This window comes from Microcaecilia unicolor, chromosome 7 (genome assembly GCF_901765095.1).
Source record: "Microcaecilia unicolor chromosome 7, aMicUni1.1, whole genome shotgun sequence".
Taxonomy (NCBI): domain Eukaryota; kingdom Metazoa; phylum Chordata; class Amphibia; order Gymnophiona; family Siphonopidae; genus Microcaecilia; species Microcaecilia unicolor.
In genome coordinates, this window is record NC_044037.1 from 219051902 (window position 1) to 219073211 (window position 21310).

A 21310-nucleotide genomic window follows, 5' to 3' on the forward strand; every position below is an offset into this window, starting at 1 on the left:
GAAGTAATAGGGATGTGCATAGCCAAAACGTTTGGTTCTGCCAGCTTGGGTTTGGGAATGGCTTAGTCTCCCTAAGCCTCTTTATGGAGCATCTATGAGTTTTTTTGCTTAATTCATCTATTCATTTTTTAGATGCACATTGTATGGAAAAACCTTTTTAAGTATGCAAATTGATTGCATATGTATTAATTCATAAGTATATACACAACCAAGCAATTTGTGTTCTTAAATATTTAGGTGTCCAAATGAACAGAATTTGTGCTCAGAAATGCACACTCCTAGTAAGCAATCAGCATCTAGATTTCCTTTTTTTTGTTGTAATGGTTGTCAAAGAGGTAATACAGTGACCCTAAAATGCAGAACAGGTATGCTAGTGTTTTCTCTTCCACTCTCCTGTCCCAGTAGCACTAATATTTTTACAACTACATGGCTATGAGAAAGGTAATGCACTGTAGTATATAGGGGATTGTAAATTTAGAAGCTCATTTTTCCTCTCATAATTAACATATGCTTAATTAGTTCCCAGTCACATAGCAGCAGCAAATATTCTGGTGCACCACCAGCTGAAGCAGATAAAAAAGTAGGAGATTGTGTGAGTCTGAGAGTCCTGGGAAAGGGGGGAAAGGAGTGAAATTCTGTTCACCTTAAGGTTGCCTACACCCCTTACTCCCCACCATTCCTCTGCTTCAGCCTCTCCAGACAATGGAGTCACTAGCTGTATATGAATAAAGGATGGTGTTAGATCAGGTGTTCTCAAACCTGTCCTAGGATAGCCTGATAACCTGGAGGATGGGTTTCCCTCAGGGGAGGTTTGGGAACCCCTAGGTTAGATTATTTCTTTCATACATTTCTTGAACACCCTGTTTCTTCCCTATGGACATGGGTTCCTTTCTGCCTTCTCTGGGCCCTCTGACTCCCCAAGGATGTTTTTGATAGCCGATATGTGAATGCTTGAATCTTTCTTTTCCTCTGAATGCTCCTTTAATTTAATTCTGGCACATATAATCTACTTAACCATCAAGCTCAAGGTTGAGGACAATCACACATTATAAGTAGGTACTTTCTCTGTCCTTAGAGGGCTCACAATCTTGGTGTTTGTACCTTCGGGAATGGAGGGTTGAATGATTTGCCCAGTGCCACAAGGAACTGTAATGGGAACTGAACCCAGATTGCCAGAATCAAAGCCCACTGCACTAACCATTAGGCCACTCCTCCAATCCTTTCCTTTTCTCCTCTCCACTGTTAAAATCCAGAATCCATTTTTGATATTCTACCTAGGTTGCCTTCATATAAACAATCCCAAAATAGCCAGACAGTTGAATCAACCAACATATGGTGTAATCTGATATGTACATGTTTTTGAAGATCCGCATGGGGCTGTCAGTATCAGCCATCATTTTTGGCTCCATACTCTTCATGTAGACATACTGTAACTGTCTAAAAGGCTGGTTCATAAATCATGGTAATCTGTGCTGCAATGAGCTTGGATTACTGTGTTCTTATTTTCATTGAAAATAATGGCAACACATGCAGTAATGTAGAGTAACATAGTGTGGGTTCCCATGCTTTAGGGGATCGTCTCTTAAGCATGTTTAGTAGATTTCCTATACCCACTTTTAGATGCTGAGGATGTCACAACTGCAGATCTGGAAAGGAATCATGAGACTTATCAACAGTATAGCGAAATAAGGTTGATAATCCATTGTGCTATTCAGAATTGTGGCCTGTCTAAAAATGAGCTAAAGGGTTTTCACTCAACTTTCTACGAATACACAGGGTTTTTTTATTTATCATAGAATGTGATTATTTTTGTTTGATGAAGTCAGTGAACATCTCCCTGTAGGAACATTTTCTCTGTCTCGTTTATTGAGTCTCCACTCTTGAAATGTCACTAGGGTATAGTTTGGCCTGGCCTGTTCTGAGGAGAATTTTAAGCATACCAGCTATGAAACTGGATGTGTATTTCTTTGTAAGGGAGAGCACCTTGGCTTTTTTTTTGTTACTGTATGCGGAGTTAGACTAGAATTCAAATCATAAAATCTGTGACAGGAAACTTGGGCATAATTTTGAGTCTCTACCTTAATCATATCAAAGAGTCATTATTTCAAGTGGCATGGAGCATTTCTCTTCCAGTGACGTGGAAAACCGTAGCAGGCTTCTGAAGCTGTTGGAACATTATGACATCTTCCTAAGAATTATTAGCTGCAGGTGCAATGGTATTTTGAACTATATTTCATTCTAGTGAATACCTGCTGGGGTTTTATGCTTGTAGTGGCAAACCAACTCTATTCTTTTGTAATGGAAAACTGCTGAGTGGTGTATTAGAACTGATTTATTAAATACCATAAGCTCTTTGGAGAGCTGTGAAAAGTCTAATGCGAACAGACTGTGGTTATATTCACCATAACTACTCAGGGTGCAAGGGGAGGGGTTCATTTTTAAACCTTCGCATAGGTGTAAAATATGAATAATAATGCAGGAAGATGCAGATTTGAACATGCTTATTGGGCTATTATAATTGAAATCTTAACATGCCAGAGTTTTTTTCGTTGTGTCAATAAAAGATATGCACTGCATTTTTTTTTGTATTGAAAAGTAACATAGCATTTTTAAAGCATATGGTGTTCTAAAGATTGCCAGTTTATTAAGGACTCGTGTATTGATCAATAAAAATTGTCATCTTTAATAGAGGCATAGTTTCTGTCAGTTCATACAGAAACTATAGGGGTAACTATTCAGCGGTCGCGGTCAGTGTTTTTTTGTCCACTGCTGGCGCTATGCCCGAATATTCAGTGCCGGGTCTTGTTGGGGCACTGGTATTGAAAATCCATGTTTGTGTGGTCGGTTATTCCTTATCTGATTAAGGGGTCCCTTTACTAAGCTGAGGTTGGCATTAGTGCGCACTTCTTGCAGTTTAAAAGGGCTTATCATGGGATGCATTCAGGTGTCCTGAGGTAAATTCCCAGTTGGAGCATTCTACTTGCACACTAAAAAATAGTTCTTATTTTTGTGCAGAGGGGGCGTACCTGGGGCGGACAGTGAGTGTTACAGTGCTAATTAGTTAGCACCTCCATATGACCGTGTACTAACTGATTAGTGCAAGATTACTGCAGGAACCCTTACTGCCTACAAAATAGGTGTGGATAAGTACTTCCATGGTAAAAATCGGTGTGGATAAGTACCTCCATAGTATTTGTTTTAAGTGGCCATGTGCTAATGGCAAACCAAACTATAATCTATAATTCCCAATAAGATCACTGGTATACTAATGATCAAATAATAATAACAAACCAGGGTACTAAGTACCAGATATCTTGAAGGACATAAGAGACTTTCTCAATGCCAAATCAACTGAGAACCTGAACTATAGCAACGTGATGCAAGGTTCCACATTAGGAGTCACCGACCAGGAAAGGGATCTAGGTGTTATCGTTGATGATATGTTGAAACTCTCTGCTCACTGTGCAGCGGTGGCTAAGAAAGCAAATAGAATGTTAGGCATTATTAAGAAAGGAATGTAGTAAATGGTGATCTAACCATATCTCTCCTATTTACACAGTTTTTAAACCTTTTCTCCTTTCCTGATTTTCCCTTTCCTATCCACATTTGTAGTTCTTTTCCATTTACAATTTCCTGAAATTTATTAATTGTTTCAGAAAACTGGTATATCAAGAATGCGATACACATTAACAACATACATTCAATTTCCAAAAGGTTTAACTAGCTGGCTGGTAAAAACCTCTCAGGTCAATATTCAAATGTCATAGTCATCAGTTTTTAAATGCCAACTGTGGTATTTAAATATCTTATGTATATTCAGCACTGGTTTTATAGAAGCAACTACATTGAATATCTGTACACAGCAGTGACTGCTGCTGCCCTGGATTCTGTATAGGTTGCTCAAAGTTGGGTGCACAATTTTGGACATGATCATAGATCCACACACAAACTAATTACCTAATTAGGCAAAAAATAATTAGGCATTAACAAGCACTCAATTGGCAGTAATTTTTAGGTGCAGATCTGACCTATTCTATAATATATATGCCTAAACAATAAGAAACAGCATAAAGAATGGCAAATCAAATGCAAAGCACTGATAAGGAAGGCAAAGAGAGACTTTGAAAAGAAGATTGTGTTGGAGGCAAAAACGCACAGTAAAAACATTTTTAGGTATATTAAAAGCAAGAAGCCGGCAAAAGAATCGGTTGGACCGCAAGATGACTGAGGGGTAAAAAGGGCACTCAGGGAAGACAAAGTCATAGCGGAGAGATTAAATGAATTCTTTACTTTGGTCTTCACTGATGAAGATGTGGGAGAGATACTGGTGCCAGAAATGGTATTCAGTGCTGACGAGGCAGAGAAACTGAATCAAATCTCTGTAAACCTAGATGATGTAATGGGGCAATTTGACAAATTGAAGAGCAGCAAATCACTAGGACCAGATGGTATACATCCCAGAGTATTGATAGAATTGAGAAATTAACTTGCAGAACTATTGTTAGTAATATGTAATTTATCTTTAAAATAAAGCATGGTTCTGGAAGATTGGAGGGTGGCCAATGCAATGCCGATTTTTAAAAACCGTTCTAGAGGTGATCTGGAAAATTACAGACCGGTGCCGGGCAAAATGGTAACTTATAAAGAACAAAATTACAGAGTGAAAAAATATTTCCTCCTATTGATTTAAAAAGTATTACCATGCAACTTCATTGAGTGTCCCCTAGTCTTTGTACCTTTTGAGAGAATAAACAATCGATTCACGTGTACCCATTGTTCTCCACTCAGGATTTTGTAGAATTGTATCATATCCCCCCTCAGCCGTCTCTTCTTTAAGTTGAAGAGCCCTAACCTCTTTAGCCTTTCCTCATATGAGAGAAATTCTTTCCCCTTAATCATTTTGGTTGCTCTTCTTTGAGCCTTTTCTAATTCTGCTATATCTTTTTTTATAACATTCATAGACGATGGGCTATGGGGGTGTCTATGGATGCAAAATATATGTTAGTTAACAGCATGATGGTCCAGAGTGCATTGTTAGGGGTAGGTATTTCTTTTTAAATATTAGATTCCTGGGCTACGTATTTAAACTGCTACTTCAAAGGTATTTACCTATTTTATTAATACAACTTTATAAACAATTTATATTTGTTATAAAACAAAGTTGAAGGATATGTAGAATTGTGGAAATTATTTTCAGGATACTTTGATGTGTGTTGAGATGTTGCCCAGCCACAAATGTACTATAATGGCAAAGTTTAAGTTATGGGAATGCTACTGTGTTTAAAAATGTCAGTGTTTCCAAAATTTCCGTAAGTATGTATAGGTTTTATGTTGATGCAAGATAGAAATCCATCATCAAGTGCACTCTACAGCATTTTTAAGGAGCATATCAAGAACTACTCACACCTATATGCCTAGTGCTCCCTATGAATGAAGGACTCAGTTTGAAGAAATAGGAGCAGGCAAGAACTGCAGAATAAAAAAAAAGTTTTTTTTTTTTCTGAGGGTACTGGCAGGCTAATGAGCCTGTCAGTGTTTCTGCTGTGTTTTCTCCTTCCTCTGGGTGCAGAAAGGGCTCCCTTTACATTCCTGCTCCCCCCCTTCCCCTTGGCTAGGTAATGTTGAGATTCTGTAAGTGGGTTTAAACCCTTATGTCATTTGCCCTAGATTACATAAAGTGCTTTAAGCCACTCTTGAGATAAAATAAGGGGCTCTGAGGTCACTGGCCCACTTCTTTCAGGGCCTCTTTGATTCCCCCATTCCCTTTCTACCCCTGGCTATTTCATATGCTGACATAGAAAGAATCTGTGGGGACAACAGTGATCCCTCATTGGCTCCAACAAGGATAAAGGTGCAAGCTGGAGGAAGGCATTTGGTCAGCTGTTCCATGTTTTGAATTGAGTTGGACAGAAATAAGGGGAGGGGGCAGGATCACTCTTGTCCTTTCTGTGCTGGCAAATGGAGAGGGTCCTCATGGCTTGAAGTTCCTTATATGAATACAGAGTGGGAAGAACTGGGGCAGTTTAACTTTGAGTTTTAAAGGGTGAGGCTGCACTGAGGCACAAAGCCTCTTACATGATCTCATCGTGGGGGAAAAGAGGACATTGTAGTTTGGAGCCCCTGCCATAATTTTTCAGGATCATTGTTGGTCTACAGGCAACCCTTGTATAACTGTGTGTGTATGAGTTTTGGAGGACGTCTGATGTTTTCTCACCTAATAATACAACTGGGTTAGTACCAGCAATAACAAATACACATTAAGACTGCTATATTCACACATAGATTCATGACCTTTACTGAATGTTAAATAGCTTGAAGTAATGCATGCTAGAAAATGTTCCCTACCACACATTTTTAATACACTTTGATAAATAGGTCAAAGGGAGGTAGTTATTAAGGTACACTACCCTATGGGATACGTGGTAATAAAACAGCTTCTGGTTCCATTTTGAACCGGGCATCAGCATGGGGCAGGAACAAATGGTTAACACTCCTGTGCTGACCTTACTAGATACCAGGGATTATGTCAAATATGCTGGGAGTGGGGGCCTACAGGAAGGGGCCTTTGGTAATTGTGGAGCTTTGGAAGGGAGGTCTTGGAAGGTGACTTCAGAAGGGGCGTTAATGGGTCTTGAATGGGGGTAAAGCATCAGGAGGGGGATATGTGATTAGGGGGGACCATGGGGGGGGGGGCAGAAGAGGGAGGGAAGCAGCTCAGAAAATTGCATGCTAGCACCTTTAAGAAGTGCCCAGGAGCATTGGGATGTGGCTTAGTGCCCTTGCAAGGTTGAACACAAGCAGCATTATTCATATACTGTGGGATTAACACCATGTGGAACTGAGTTACCACAGGTTAGTGACTTCCATTGGAAATTAAGATATAGTAGAAGTCCAGCTTTTACCATACCTTAATAACTGCTCCCCTTCATAAGCTAATCTGACTGAGTTTTTTCAGTGATACATCCCTTCTATTCAGGGTATTCTTGATAGGTAAAAAATGTGATTTGAGTTCTTAAAATCAAGCCATACGTTGAAATTGTAGGCATTTTTAATATTGTAAACTGTTTTGCTTTGCAGGACCGCCGGTTCAGTGATGAAATTGACAAGCTGACTGGATACAAGACAAAGTCTTTGCTTTGTATGCCCATCAGAAGCAGTGATGGTGAGGTTATTGGTGTTGCTCAGGCTATAAATAAAACTCCTGGAGGTGCCCCCTTCACTGAGGATGATGAAAAGGTAAGACTTGAGTTTCTCATTGTCTTCATTCCTCAACCACTTAGAGTGAGCTGCTTTATCTATGTATTATGTGTAGGCGATCATACAAAACTTAGAAGAGTTGTACAGTTAGCTATTCATGGAACAGCAGCATCTTTGCCACTGCATCATTTGATGAATATGTCTTCTTTAGATCCTATATGATAAGCATCTTTCTAATGAGATATGACTATTGGATTGTAAATAACATCAATCTTGAATTTCCTTACAATGAGACATGTCAACAGAGTTGAAAGTGACATCAATCTTGGTTGCTTCCTGTATGTATAATGGATGGCAAGCATTTTCCTTCTCACTCTCTAATAGTTCTTTCTCCCTCCCTTTAATTCTCTGTCTCACTAGCTGGCTATTTTAGTTCAGACTAATTGTATCATTTTTAGCCTTCGAGAAAAAGACGAAATAACCAAAATACAAAACGCAGACAGATTTGACAATAGAAACAATTTTAACACTTCCATGGGAAAACATGGCAGACTCAAAATTACACTTATGAAATTACCTCGAAGAAAATTTTCTGCTGAAAAACCTTGTTAAATAAACCACAACCAAATGTCAAAGATACAGTTCTATAAGGGTATCAGATAATATGTTTAGTTTAGTTATTTATGGTGGATACCAAAAAGAAAAAAAAACATACGTAATTCCTTTCACATAAAACATCACTACAGAAAATATAAAGAATAAAAGAAAAACAAGAGTTTCAATAAACCTGAGACCATAGCTGCTTAAAACTTCCCTTTTTTGCTCCACAGCAAAATAATTCGCTCCCAACCCACTCTCCTACTAATGTTCTCCAAATGCCTCACAGAACAGATGTGTTTTAAATATTTTTTAAACTGAGCAGTATTCATTGTCCTAACTAGCAATGGTAATTTATTTCACAAAGCTGGTCCTGCAATGGTAAAGGAGCGTTTTCTAGTCTCCTCAAAATTAATTTTCCTTAAAGATAAAATAGAGAGGCGGCATGTACCCTTTGACTTCAGTGCTCTGTTCGGATGATAAAGTTTTAAAACTGTACTTAAGTAAAAGTCTGTGTCCTTTTTCAATGATTTGTGAACAACCAATAAGATCTTAAAAATAATTCTCTGTTCCACAGATAACCAGTGAAATTCCAAAAAGGGCTGATATGTTGAAAAAAAAAAGAACATCTTGAAATAAATCTAGCCACTGTAATTTGGACAATCTGCAGTGCTGTGATACTGGCCTTAGGTAGTCCCAGATATAGAGCATTGCAGTAATCCAAACCACTAATCACCATACTTTGTACTGTCAATTTCAAATCCTTCACAGGAATGCAACCCTTCAACCTACTCAACATTCTCAACTTAAAGATTGAGGTTTGCACTACTTTCCTAATATGAGGTTTAAAGGTAAGTCTTGTGTCTAAAGTTACCCGTATGGGCTATGGTTCCAAGCCTGATGTACCAAACAAACATCTATATGACTAAAATTAATTATCTCTGGAACTTGTTCTTCAAATATATACCCTATCAACATATCTTCTGTTTTGTTCACATTCAGCACAAATTTATTGTAGAATCACCAGGCCACAATAGCTGAAAAAAATAGATTGTAATCTTGAAACTACACTAGCAATGGAATAATCAAACAAAAAGAAAAACTGAATATCTTCCACATACAAAGAAAGAACCCTGTGGGACTCCAGTTTCAAGATCTTTCAAACCTGACACTTGATCTCCTATTTGCACCTTCCTAAAAATTAATAAAGAACTAACCCAAGCTTTAATTCTATTTAGCAAAATAGTGTGATTCAGTGTATCAGATGTTGCTGACAGACCCTGTCTCAAGGTATCTATAGTCGGTGTTAGCAGTAAAAAAAAAACATACTACAGTTTTGGATAGCGGAGGAAGCAGCTCCATATTCGGGCTGGGTGGCAAGAGTAACAGAAATAGCTCATCATGAATACTCGATATATGACCTCCAAATATACTTAACAGGCAATATGCTTCTCTCTGGCACAGGCTCATTGAGGAGACAATGTCTAAGGACTTTAACCATTTAGAGGATTGAAGGAGAGGGGGAAGGGGGGAGGGGGAGGGGGGATAGGGTATAGGGGAGGTGAGTGCAAGATGGAATGCGTGGTGGGGTTCTTCTGTTTGGATGTGGAGGGTCACTAATGTTAAGGGAGGGGTGAGGGGATGCTGTATAAAAGAAAAAGTTAATATGAGACTGATGCTTTAATGTAATGGAATAGCTTCATGATGACAAGTGATGTATAATTTTTGTATAGTGTGTGAAGTACACTACAGTACATGGATGTGTAAACAATGTCTCGTATTGATGCTAATAAAGATTAAAAAAAAAAGAAAAGGATCCAGAATCCCAGCTTCATCCAAAAAAGATTGTCTTAATACTATTTTCTGAAGCAATCTTGCCATCATAGAAACAGATATAAATTACTTAAAAGGGTAGGATCCAGTGTAGATTTTTTTCAATAACGGTCTTAGTGTTTTAATCTTTAAAGGATCAGGCACCTCCCCTGTAGCTACAGAAACATTCAACACAGTAGTAAAAACTGATCCTACACCCTCACCTGTTGCATGAATAATCACTGAATAGCTATCTTCTGATGAATTAGTGGGACTAAGAGTTCAGCGAGAAACATACTTCTGATACATCCATAGTACAAAGCTGGTACAGACACTTTCAGAAATAGACAGTGGTGCCTCATCAGCAACTGTGAAGCAAAAGCACTACCCAAATTCCTCATCTTATTATTAAAAAATTAGAAAATTGTTCAAAAGGAATAGAATCCACTATGAGGATTAGAAATGTGGGTTAAAGATCTTACCACACTAAATAATTCTTTGGGTTTATTTAAAACTCCTCAAATTTTATCCTGGTAATATTGATCTCTCGCCTGATTCATATGATTCCTAAAAACCTGTATAAACCAGAATACAGCAGCTAGACTTATTTGTGGATCATCTAGATTTGAATCAGCTTCTCCACTGGCAGCTAAACTTCATTGGCTCCCAGTTAGGGCTCATGCTATTTTTGAAATATGCACTATGTAATTTCTTATAGTGTATGGATTTGCTCCAGAATATCTATCCAATATAGTATGCCTTACACAAAGAAAAGGAACTTTATCCAATAGGTTTATTACAATATCCAAGTCTTAAACGGGTCATTTATAAGTCCATTTTTAATGACTCATTTTCTTTTTAATCAGCTAAGTTGTGGAATATGCTTCCGTCAAATGTTAGGAAAATAGCTCAATTCAAGCGGTTCAAGAAAGATCTTTAAACATGTCTTTTTCAATTGTTTAGTCAGTGTTGATATGTAATTCTGCTGAAATTTAATTTTTTCTGAATTCGATGTACCTTCTTCAGAATACTTCTTTGAGAATGCCTAGTTCTTCTCTGCATGGAGCTCTAATGGGACTTTGCTGGGTATAAGTGTCTAATGTAAACAACTGAAAAATCTGACTGTCTCTACTTTTCCTCAATTTTTTCTCAATTTGGCGTAATTCCTTCCTTAAACTACATTGCAAATTCCTTACCCATAGCCTATAATGAACCATGTCCCTCTTAAGACACTCTTTTATAGGAGCTATGCCATCTAGGATCTGTTCTAAGGCTATATTCCATCGCCTTAGTGCCTGAGTGGCGTTCATATCAGCTGTAATTAAAACTGATGAAGGAGGATAGCAATTCATCAATTCTTTTAGATCCAAACAATTTGGTTTAAAAATAAATTAAAATCACCTAAAAACATGTTTAGGTAAAATCTAATGGAAGCTGAATCAAGTCTTTGAGTAAAACTGAACTATCCACCTGCCTTGCAGCAAACCTGGTGGACTATAGACTAAACAAAAACCCATCACTGAATTTTTAAGAACCAGCATATCAACCAGAGGGAGTGATGGAACTTCCACTTTCCTCAAATCTAATTCAGATGTAAAAATCATCAGAACACCACCCTCTCTCTGATCCTCTCTATATGACCATTCCCATGAATAAAATCTAGGACCAAGATTCTGTAATATATAATACATCAATAGACTCTTTTTGTTAATAAGATCATAAACCAAAAGAGTTTTCTTATGTCTAACATTCACAAAGGCAATTCTCAAAGAAGAAGCCTGAGATTTAGACAAACGATCCATAGGTTTCAAAAACCTTTAGTTCTTTTTCTCAGTAAATTGCCAACATATTGCAAGCCTAGAAGTCAAATTCCAATATTGACCCCTCCCTACCATAACAGGAAATAAACACATCTTCTCCAATAAAAACCCAACAACCCCAAACCTCCCAAGACCCCCCAGATTTGCCCAAAGGAGCACCCCAAGGAGCTCCTTAGTTCTGCTCCTTTGTTGGCACGCTCTCTCTGCCATGTGGCATCTCTGGCATTGGTTCCTGTGAGAAATATTTGTGCCAGCAGATGACATCACCATAGTGGGTGTGGCCAGATGCTCAGTCCAACAGCAGGGGCCTGGATGGAAAGCCTGGAGTACCAGATGGAAAAAGGAAGCCTTAACCCATTCGTGAACAGAAGCAACAGCAACACCAGATGGTCAGATCAGGCAGATGGTCATGAACCTCCAGAAGAAACACTGAAGAACATTAAGAACTGCCATACTGACATAGACCTAAAGTCTGTCTTTCCCAGAATCCTATTTCAACAATGGCCAATCCAGTTAATGAGTATCTAGCAAGATCCCCCAAAATAGCTAGATTCCACCCTGTTTACCCCCAGGGATAAGAAGTGTCTTTCCCCAAGTCTACCTGGTTAATAAAGGGTTATGTACCTAGAGGGGCATAATCGAACGGAAACGCCTATGTCCATGGGCGTTTATCTCCGAGAACAAGTCCATGAAGGGGCGGGCCGAACCGTATTTTCGAAAAAAAATGGACGTTTTTGAGCTGGGCATTTGGTTTTTTTAGCGATAATGGAAACTAAAAACACCCAGCTCAAAAACGTCCTAATCTGAGCCATTTGGTCGTGGGAGGGGCCAGGATTGGTAGTACACTCACCCCCCTGATATGCCAGGACACCAACTGGGCACCCTAGGTCAGTGCGGTGGACTTTCTGAAAAAGCTCCCACATGCATAGCTCCCTTACCAAGGGTGCTGAACACCCAACCCCCCCTCCTCCAAAACCCACTACCCACAAATGTACAACACTACCATAGCTCTTAGGGGTGACGGGGGCATCTACATGTGGGTACAGTGGGTTTTGGAGGCCTCCCATTTACCAGCACAAGTGTTACAGGTGGAGGGGGGATGGGCCTGGGGCCACCTGGCTGAAGTGCACTACGGTACCCACTAAAAGTGCTCCAGGGACCTGCATACATGCAGGCCTCTAGGACTGGTTGCTGCTATATAACATTGCCACACCAGTTGACACCTGAAGACTAATCTGTCCGAAAACGTCCTTTATTGGAATAACCGCGTTTACTCACATTTAACTGCAGATCAGAGGTTGTGCCCCACTGGCAACGAGTCTCGCTGGTACTGAGATGAGCAGTAGGTCAGAGCTGGCAGAATGCTGTACAATGCCCTCTTTCAGCCACATTCAAGGGAAGAACTAAGTTGTCTAACCTGGCTAACACAGGAAAGGGAACTAAAACTGGCTTACAAAAATGGCCACTACTGCATGGACTACAACAGGAAACACAACAGGGCACACTCTGACCCAGTAGGCAGGGGGAAAAGCACCATGGGAGAAGAGCCTACCAACTACAGTGGGGGAAATAAGTATTTGATCCCTTGCTGATTTTGTAAGTTTGCCCACTGACAAAGACATGAGCAGCCCATAATTGAAGGGTAGGTTATTGGTAACAGTGAGAGATAGCACATCACAAATTAAATCCGGAAAATCACATTGTGGAAAGTATATGAATTTATTTGCATTCTGCAGAGGGAAATAAGTATTTGATCCCCCACCAACCAGTAAGAGATCTGGCCCCTACAGACCAGGTAGATGCTCCAAATCAACTCGTTACCTGCATGACAGACAGCTGTCGGCAATGGTCACCTGTATGAAAGACACCTGTCCACAGACTCAGTGAATCAGTCAGACTCTAACCTCTACAAAATGGCCAAGAGCAAGGAGCTGTCTAAGGATGTCAGGGACAAGATCATACACCTGCACAAGGCTGGAATGGGCTACAAAACCATCAGTAAGACGCTGGGCGAGAAGGAGACAACTGTTGGTGCCATAGTAAGAAAATGGAAGAAGTACAAAATGACTGTCAATCGACAAAGATCTGGGGCTCCACGCAAAATCTCACCTCGTGGGGTATCCTTGATCATGAGGAAGGTTAGAAATCAGCCTACAACTACAAGGGGGGAACTTGTCAATGATCTCAAGGCAGCTGGGACCACTGTCACCACGAAAACCATTGGTAACACATTACGACATAACGGATTGCAATCCTGCAGTGCCCACAAGGTCCCCCTGCTCCGGAAGGCACATGTGACGGCCCGTCTGAAGTTTGCCAGTGAACACCTGGATGATGCCGAGAGTGATTGGGAGAAGGTGCTGTGGTCAGATGAGACAAAAATTGAGCTCTTTGGCATGAACTCAACTCGCCGTGTTTGGAGGAAGAGAAATGCTGCCTATGACCCAAAGAACACCGTCCCCACTGTCAAGCATGGAGGTGGAAATGTTATGTTTTGGGGGTGTTTCTCTGCTAAGGGCACAGGACTACTTCACCGCATCAATGGGAGAATGGATGGGGCCATGTACCGTACAATTCTGAGTGACAACCTCCTTCCCTCCGCCAGGGCCTTAAAAATGGGTCGTGGCTGGGTCTTCCAGCACGACAATGACCCAAAACATACAGCCAAGGCAACAAAGGAGTGGCTCAGGAAGAAGCACATTAGGGTCATGGAGTGACCTAGCCAGTCACCAGACCTTAATCCCATTGAAAACTTATGGAGGGAGCTGAAGCTGCGAGTTGCCAAGCGACAGCCCAGAACTCTTAATGATTTAGAGATGATCTGCAAAGAGGAGTGGACCAAAATTCTTCCTGACATGTGTGCAAACCTCATCATCAACTACAGAAGACGTCTGACCGCTGTGCTTGCCAACAAGGGTTTTGCCACCAAGTATTAGGTCTTGTTTGCCAGAGGGATCAAATACTTATTTCCCTCTGCAGAATGCAAATAAATTCATATACTTTCCAAAATGTGATTTTCCGGATTTAATTTGTGATGTGCTATCTCTCACTGTTACCAATAACCTACCCTTCAATTATGGGCTGCTCATGTCTTTGTCAGTGGGCAAACTTACAAAATCAGCAAGGGATCAAATACTTATTTCCCCCACTGTACCAACATCGTGAGACTGTAACACAAGCTAATGAAATCACAGAGCCCAATACCCTACACCCAGCACAATGCAATGCTGATGTGACCCTGTACTGCACCCAAGAGCCACATCTGACCCAGGGAAAGGCTGTGAGAGGATCGAACACATTCTGCTGTCATGGAGGTGGGTATGGCATTTGAGGCTGGCATACAGGCTGGAAAAAAAGTTTGTAAAGTGGGGGTTTTTTGGTGGGAGGGGGTTAGTGACCACTGGGGGAGTCTGGGGAGGTCATCCCCGATTCCCTCCAGTGGTCATCTGGGCAGTTGGAGCACTTTTTTGGGACTTGTTCGTGAAAAAAAAGGGTCCAAAAAAAGTGACCCAAAATCGCGTTAAAAACACCTTTTTTTCGATTATCAGCTAAAGACGCCCATCTCTCCTTGGCTGATAACCACGCCCCAGTTCCGCCTCCACCACGCCTCCGACACGCCCCCTTCAACTTTATTTGTTTCCGTGACGGAGTGCAGTTGGAAACGCCCAAAATCGGCTTTCGATTATACCGATTTGGGCGCCTTTGCGAGACAAACGTCTATCTCCAGATTTAGGTCGCACTATAGGCGTTTTTCTCTTTCGAAAATAATCAGGCTAGTCTCCTTTCCATAAACCAAAACGGAATAAAGTGAAAAAAACTCCCCCACAATAATGATTCTTATCCCCCAACCCCCTTAACCCCTTTTTCCCCACTTCCAATTTCTCTACGATCTTCCAAGAACTGAAAAAAATTTGGATTTAGAAAAAAAGCCACAAAAGAGCCAAAAACAAACAAAAAGCAAAAATCCCCATTTCCTCCTGCTTTGTCCCTATTTGCTGGCGTGGTAACCACTATTCCCCCTTTACTTCTATACTTCAATGACCTCTGCATCTACCATTTTTCAAACCGCTCTGACGTCTCCCAAAATTACTTATCCTTATGTTTCCTATGAACAGTACTGTTAACACATAATATTCCCTTAAGTGGTCTCAAAGGTCTATCACAGAAATGAGCTCACTCTGTTTCCTGTACTTTGCTATTAGGGTTGCATTGCTACCATACAATATACCAGTAGGATAGCCAGACCTGAAATTTTAGGAGGACCCAGAGTTAATTTGGCTGACCAAAAAGCATTCCTTTCCATTCCTCCACTCTGCCCTGTTTCTCTCCCTATCCTCCCCTCCTGGATCCGGAATCTCTTTCTGTCTTACCCCCCTCCCCCTGCCCTGGAGCTGGTATCCCCCCCCCTTCTTTTAAACTTGCATGTCTTTCACCAGCAGCAATGAAGCCAGACTGCCCTTGGCCAGCCCAGAGGCCGTCTCTTTGCTATGTCTTATTCACATGGCAACAGAATGTTGCATTAGAAGAGATGGGCCATGACAGAAAGAAGGCCCTTGGGCTGACTAGAAGCAGTATGGCTTCATCTTTTGTACCTCCTTCCCCTTTCAGTGTTGGCCGCCAGACTGGCTGGGCCTGAGCCAAAAATGGATGGGCCTGTGTCCATCCAGCTACCAATAGCTATGCCCCTTTAATATTCTACAGACTTATTTATAACTGGGTCCATCTCCTTCACCAATGGTCTCAAGCATATGCTTTTGAGAGGTGCCAACCTTGCTCCCACCCCTCAAACCTTCTTCATTATATAAGGGTAAGGTAGTCCATATTCTTTGGACATTTGAACGTTCTCACTAAATATGATAGATTGTTCCTTTTTGTGCCCACAACCCCACCAGCAGTCCTACTTCCCTTCCATCCCTTTTTCTATCTATTTAGCTCTCAGGTGTTAATTAGATTCTATAATTCTGCTGTTGCTCCCTATTCACATGTTTCATTGTATTTTGTGAACAGCATTGCATCATATCTATGTTATTTGAAGGTTCTAATGTGTGCCTATTAAGGTGTTTCATTTGTATTGTGTTGACCTCATGAGTATCATATCTACGTTATATGAATGTTCTTCCATGCTGCCTATTACAGTATCATTAGTACTCTGCTGGCATTTATCATAGGCTAGTTATAGGTGGTTTTTAAAATAAATAAATATTTTGATTATATGATTTGTTTTACAGTGCTGTTAAATGTTTATATTTCAAATGCGTATCATGCTTAGTCCTATTAATTGGATTTTATTTGCCATTTCCAAGTTTACCTCATTGAGAGGCCCTTTTACTAAGCTGCGATAAAAAGTGGCCTGCGGTAGTTTTGACGCGTGAAATTGGCACGCACTGGGCCATTTTTTGACTGCGGTTGGGAAAAAAGGCTTTTTTTTATTGGGGCAGTAAATGGCCGTGCACCAAAATGAAAAGTAGCATGCGGCTATTTACTGCCTGAGCCCTTACCGACACCCATTGTCCTTGTGGTAAGGGCTCATGTGCTACTCACATGGTAATCATGCAGCACACGCTAAAGTGGCTGCACTGCCAATTACTGCCAAGAACACTCCCTGTGTTAGAAATTAGAAAAATATTTTCTACCGCAGGAAACAGCATGTGCCAACTTCGAAATTACTGCCTGCGCTTCCCAGGCGGTAGTGTTGATTTGGCACATGCATATTAGGCCTACCACAGCTTAGTAAAAAGGCCCCTCATTGTATTTATATTTGGTCCTTCTCTAGATAGTAATATTTCCATCCCCTTTCCCTGATTCCCCTCCTGCTCTCCGATGCAGCCTCTCTGAACGTCTTCCTCTTAGGCCAAGACAATAACAATCCCCCCTCTCATCCAAATTTTTCCTCTGTCCCCTGGTCTAGATAGGCTCCCTCGAGCCTACCTCAATTCCCTGGTGGTTCAGTGGGGGTGATGGGAGCAGGAGTAAAAGTCCACTTGGTCCTGCCACTTGTGGCTGATTTAAGAAAACGGCTGCCACTGACCACTGCTGGCTGAATATTACCCCGTCGTACACCAATTTTCCCCCTTTTTTCTTCTCTAAATTTTATTTGCCTCTTCTCTCCACTATTCAAGCCCTTCACATTTAAAGTCAGGCCTCCCGATATTTAAAATCATTTAACCGGCCAGAAACAGCTCCTGGCTGGTTAAATGGCATTTAACCGTCTATCTGCCAATATTCAGTGGGAGATAGTCAGTTATCTCCTGCTGAATATTGCCGGTTAGTGCTTAGCAGATAACTGGTTATATTGCGCGATATAACTGGCTATCCATCAATATTCAGCACATCGCCAGCTAAATTTGGTGGCCAAATTAGGTCACCGAAATAGCTGGAATATCTTTGGTTGGTTTAAACTTAACCAGCCAGCACTGAATATCGGCTTGGCCTGTTAAATTTAAACTGGCCAAAAAACACCAAGATATTCAATGCCAGTCACCAGGGGAGTCAGCCTAGCTAACTCTCACAGTCTGAATATCAGTCCCATAACATTTAATTATTTTCTTGTTTTCCTTCCCTCTTTTACCCTTCACCTACCCAGTCCTCCTTGTACATTCCCCCTATCATTCTTCCCAATCTACCCCCTCTTCCTCTTCTCCCTCCTCTTGAAACCCCTTTTCTGTACCCATCCTGGGTGTCCTCCAGGAGTTACGGATCAAGAAAGGGATCTGGGTGTCGTCGTCGATGATACGCTGAAACCTTCTGCTCAGTGTGCTGCTTCGGCTAGGAAAGCGAATAGAATGTTGGGTGTTATTAGGAAGGGTATGGAGTCCAGGTGTGCGGATGTTATAATGCCGTTGTATCGCTCCATGGTGCGACCGCACCTGGAGTATTGTGTTCAGTACTGGTCTCCGTATCTCAAAAAAGATATAGTAGAATTGGAAAAGGTACAGCGAAGGGCGACGAAAATGATAGTGGGGATGGGACGACTTTCCTACGAAGAGAGGCTGAGAAGGCTAGGGCTTTTCAGCTTGGAGAAGAGACGGCTGAGGGGAGATATGATAGAAGTGTATAAAATAATGAGTGGAATGGATCGGGTGGATGTGAAGCGACTGTTCACACTATCCAAAAATACTAGGACTAGAGGGCATGAGTTGAAGCTACAGTGTGGTAAATTTAAAACGAATCGGAGAAAATTTTTCTTCACCCAACGTGTAATTAGACTCTGGAATTCGTTGCCGGAGAACGTGGTACGGGCGATTAGCTTGACGGAGTTTAAAAAGGGGTTAGATAGATTCCTAAAGGACAAGTCCATAGACCGCTATTAAATGGACTTGGAAAAATTCCGCATTTTTAGGTATAACTTGTCTGGAATGTTTTTACGTTTGGGGAGCGTGCCAGGTGCCCTTGACCTGGATTGGCCACTGTCGGTGACAGGATGCTGGGCCAGATGGACCTTTGGTCTTTCCCAGTATGGCACTACTTATGTACTTATGTACTTATGTACCTGAATTATGGAACAGTTTACTTTTAACTTTAAGGAAGATCAAGACTCTTGGTGCATTTAAAAAGAATTTGAAGACAATGTTGTTTGAGCAGCATACGGATTGCATTAATAATGATACATACAGGTACAAATCAAGGTAGGGTATACACAAAAAGTAGCACATATGAGTTTATCTTGTTGGGCAGACTGGATGGACCGTGCAGGTCTTTTTCTGCCGTCATCTACTATGTTACCATGTTACTATGTGTGAAGCATAGCATTACTAGATGCATTTATATTCAGACGTTTGGTAAGATATTTTAATTGCAGATTTTATTTTTTAAATTATAAATTGTAACTTTGGGGAATGAGATCATATGGCCCACTCGGTATGATTGTTGTATGGAAAGATGGATTACTTTGTCTTGTCTGGTGATGTTTTATATTGCTTGTATGCTTTGTTCTGATGGAATGTGCATGTTTTTATTGTAACCTGCCAAGAATTACGAGATTGAGTGGGAAATGAATAAGATAAATAAATAAATAAATACTACCTTTTAGAAGCCAGCTCAAGCGTACTGTGAAACATCATGAAGATTAATTCTGTGCCATTGAAGTGTGTATCTGTGTCTTAAGCTGGTAAAGAGATAGCAAAGTCCATCCAATATCATGTGTCATTTTTCCCCATTCAGCTTTGTTGTACACTCTGTGCTTTTTCAGCAAATAATATTCTTTGAGGCAGACTAAGAAGTGTAATTTTGCATTTGCCATACTTTCCCACTGTGGCTTTAAAAATTGTTTCTAGTGTTACGCTTCCCATTTTCTGTATTGTTTTCATACCTCTTACAATCCAGTGCTTGTAGTACTTACCCTCAGGTCCCTGCCGAACACTTTGTAATGTTTTCAGCACCTTGGAAGATATGCCGTCTCATCTAATCTAGTCTTAGACTAATGCCAGTGCTGGCTGCAGTACAAGACCGATAATAAGGGTTTAGTCTATTTATTTATTTAGTTAGTTAAAAATTTATATTCTGCTCAATCTACAATTCTCGGTGGATAACAAATAAAACACAGCAAAAGCAGGAAGACAACCTCCATGACAATCCAAAGAAACCAAAGCAGGAATAGAGGATAAACAATGACAATCCACCAGGGAGATGAAATTCAAAACAGCACCAGAACAAAAGACCCCACACGAGCTGTGTTTTGGCAGACACAGAGGGGCATAATCGAACGTCGCCGGCGAAATAGCTTGCCGGCGATCTATTTTGGCGGCAGCGCAACAGCTGGCCGGAACCATATTATCAAAAAAGATGGCCGGCCATCTTTTTTCTCGATAATACAGTTTAGCCCGGCCAAATGCCAGAGTTTGCCGGGTTTGAGATTGCCGGTTTTGTTTTTCAGCGATAATGGAAAAAAATGCTGGCCATCTCAAACCCGGCGAAATCCAAGGCATTTAGTCATGGGAGGAGCCAGCATTTGTAGTGCACTGGTCCCCCTGACATGCCAGGACACCAACCGGGCACCCTAGGGGGCACTTCTAAAAATGTTTAAAAAATACACAAATGCTCCCAGGTGCATAGCTCCATTACCTTGGGTGCTGAGCCCCCCCAAATCCCCCCCAAACCCACTCCCCACAACTCTACACCATTACCATAGCCCTTATGGGTGAAGGGGGCATCTAGTAACATAGTAACATAGTAGATGACGGCAGAAAAAGACCTGCACGGTCCATCCAGTCTGCCCAACAAGATAACTCATATTTGCTGCTTTTTGTGTATACCCTACTTTGATTGTACCTATGCTCTTCAGGGCACAGACCATATAAGTCTGCCCCGCACTATCCCTGCCTCCCAACCACCAGCCCCACCTCTCAACCACCGGCTCTGGCACAGGCACAGACTGTATAAGTCTGCCCAGCACTATCCTCACCTCCCCAGCCCTGCCTCCCAACCCCGGCTCTGGCACAGACCGTACAAGTCTGTCCAGCACTATCCCCGCCTCCCAACCACCAGTCCCGCTTCCCACCACCGGCTCTGGCACAGACCGTATAAGTCTGCCCAGCCCTATCCCCGCCTCCCAACCTCCAGCCCCGCCTCCCGATCTTGACTAAGCTCCTGAGGATCCATTCCTTCGGCACAGGATTCCCACAGTCATGTGGGTACAGTGGGTTTTGGGGGGGGGGGGGGGGGTTTGGAAGGCTCAACACTTAGCACCACAAGTGTAACAGGTAGGGGGGGGGGATGGACCTGGGTCTGCCTGCCTGACGTGCACTGTACCCATTAAAAACTGCTCCAGGGACTTGCATACTGCTGTCAGGGAGCTGGGTATGACATTTGAGGCTGGTATACAGGCTGGTCAATAAAGGTTTTTATTTGGGTTTTTTTTTAGTGTGGGAGGGGGTTGGGGACCACTG

At 41.5% G+C, this 21310-nt stretch overlaps 1 protein-coding gene across 1 annotated transcript in view; it reads left to right on the plus strand.

The window, feature by feature from the left end:
- Positions 1 to 21310, plus strand: part of PDE11A (phosphodiesterase 11A) — a 544360-nt gene that overhangs the window by 87066 nt on the left and 435984 nt on the right. The window contains exon 2 of the mRNA XM_030210333.1: positions 7078 to 7236. Coding sequence (XP_030066193.1) covers positions 7078 to 7236 — 159 coding nt within the window. The remainder of the gene's footprint in view (positions 1 to 7077; positions 7237 to 21310) is intronic.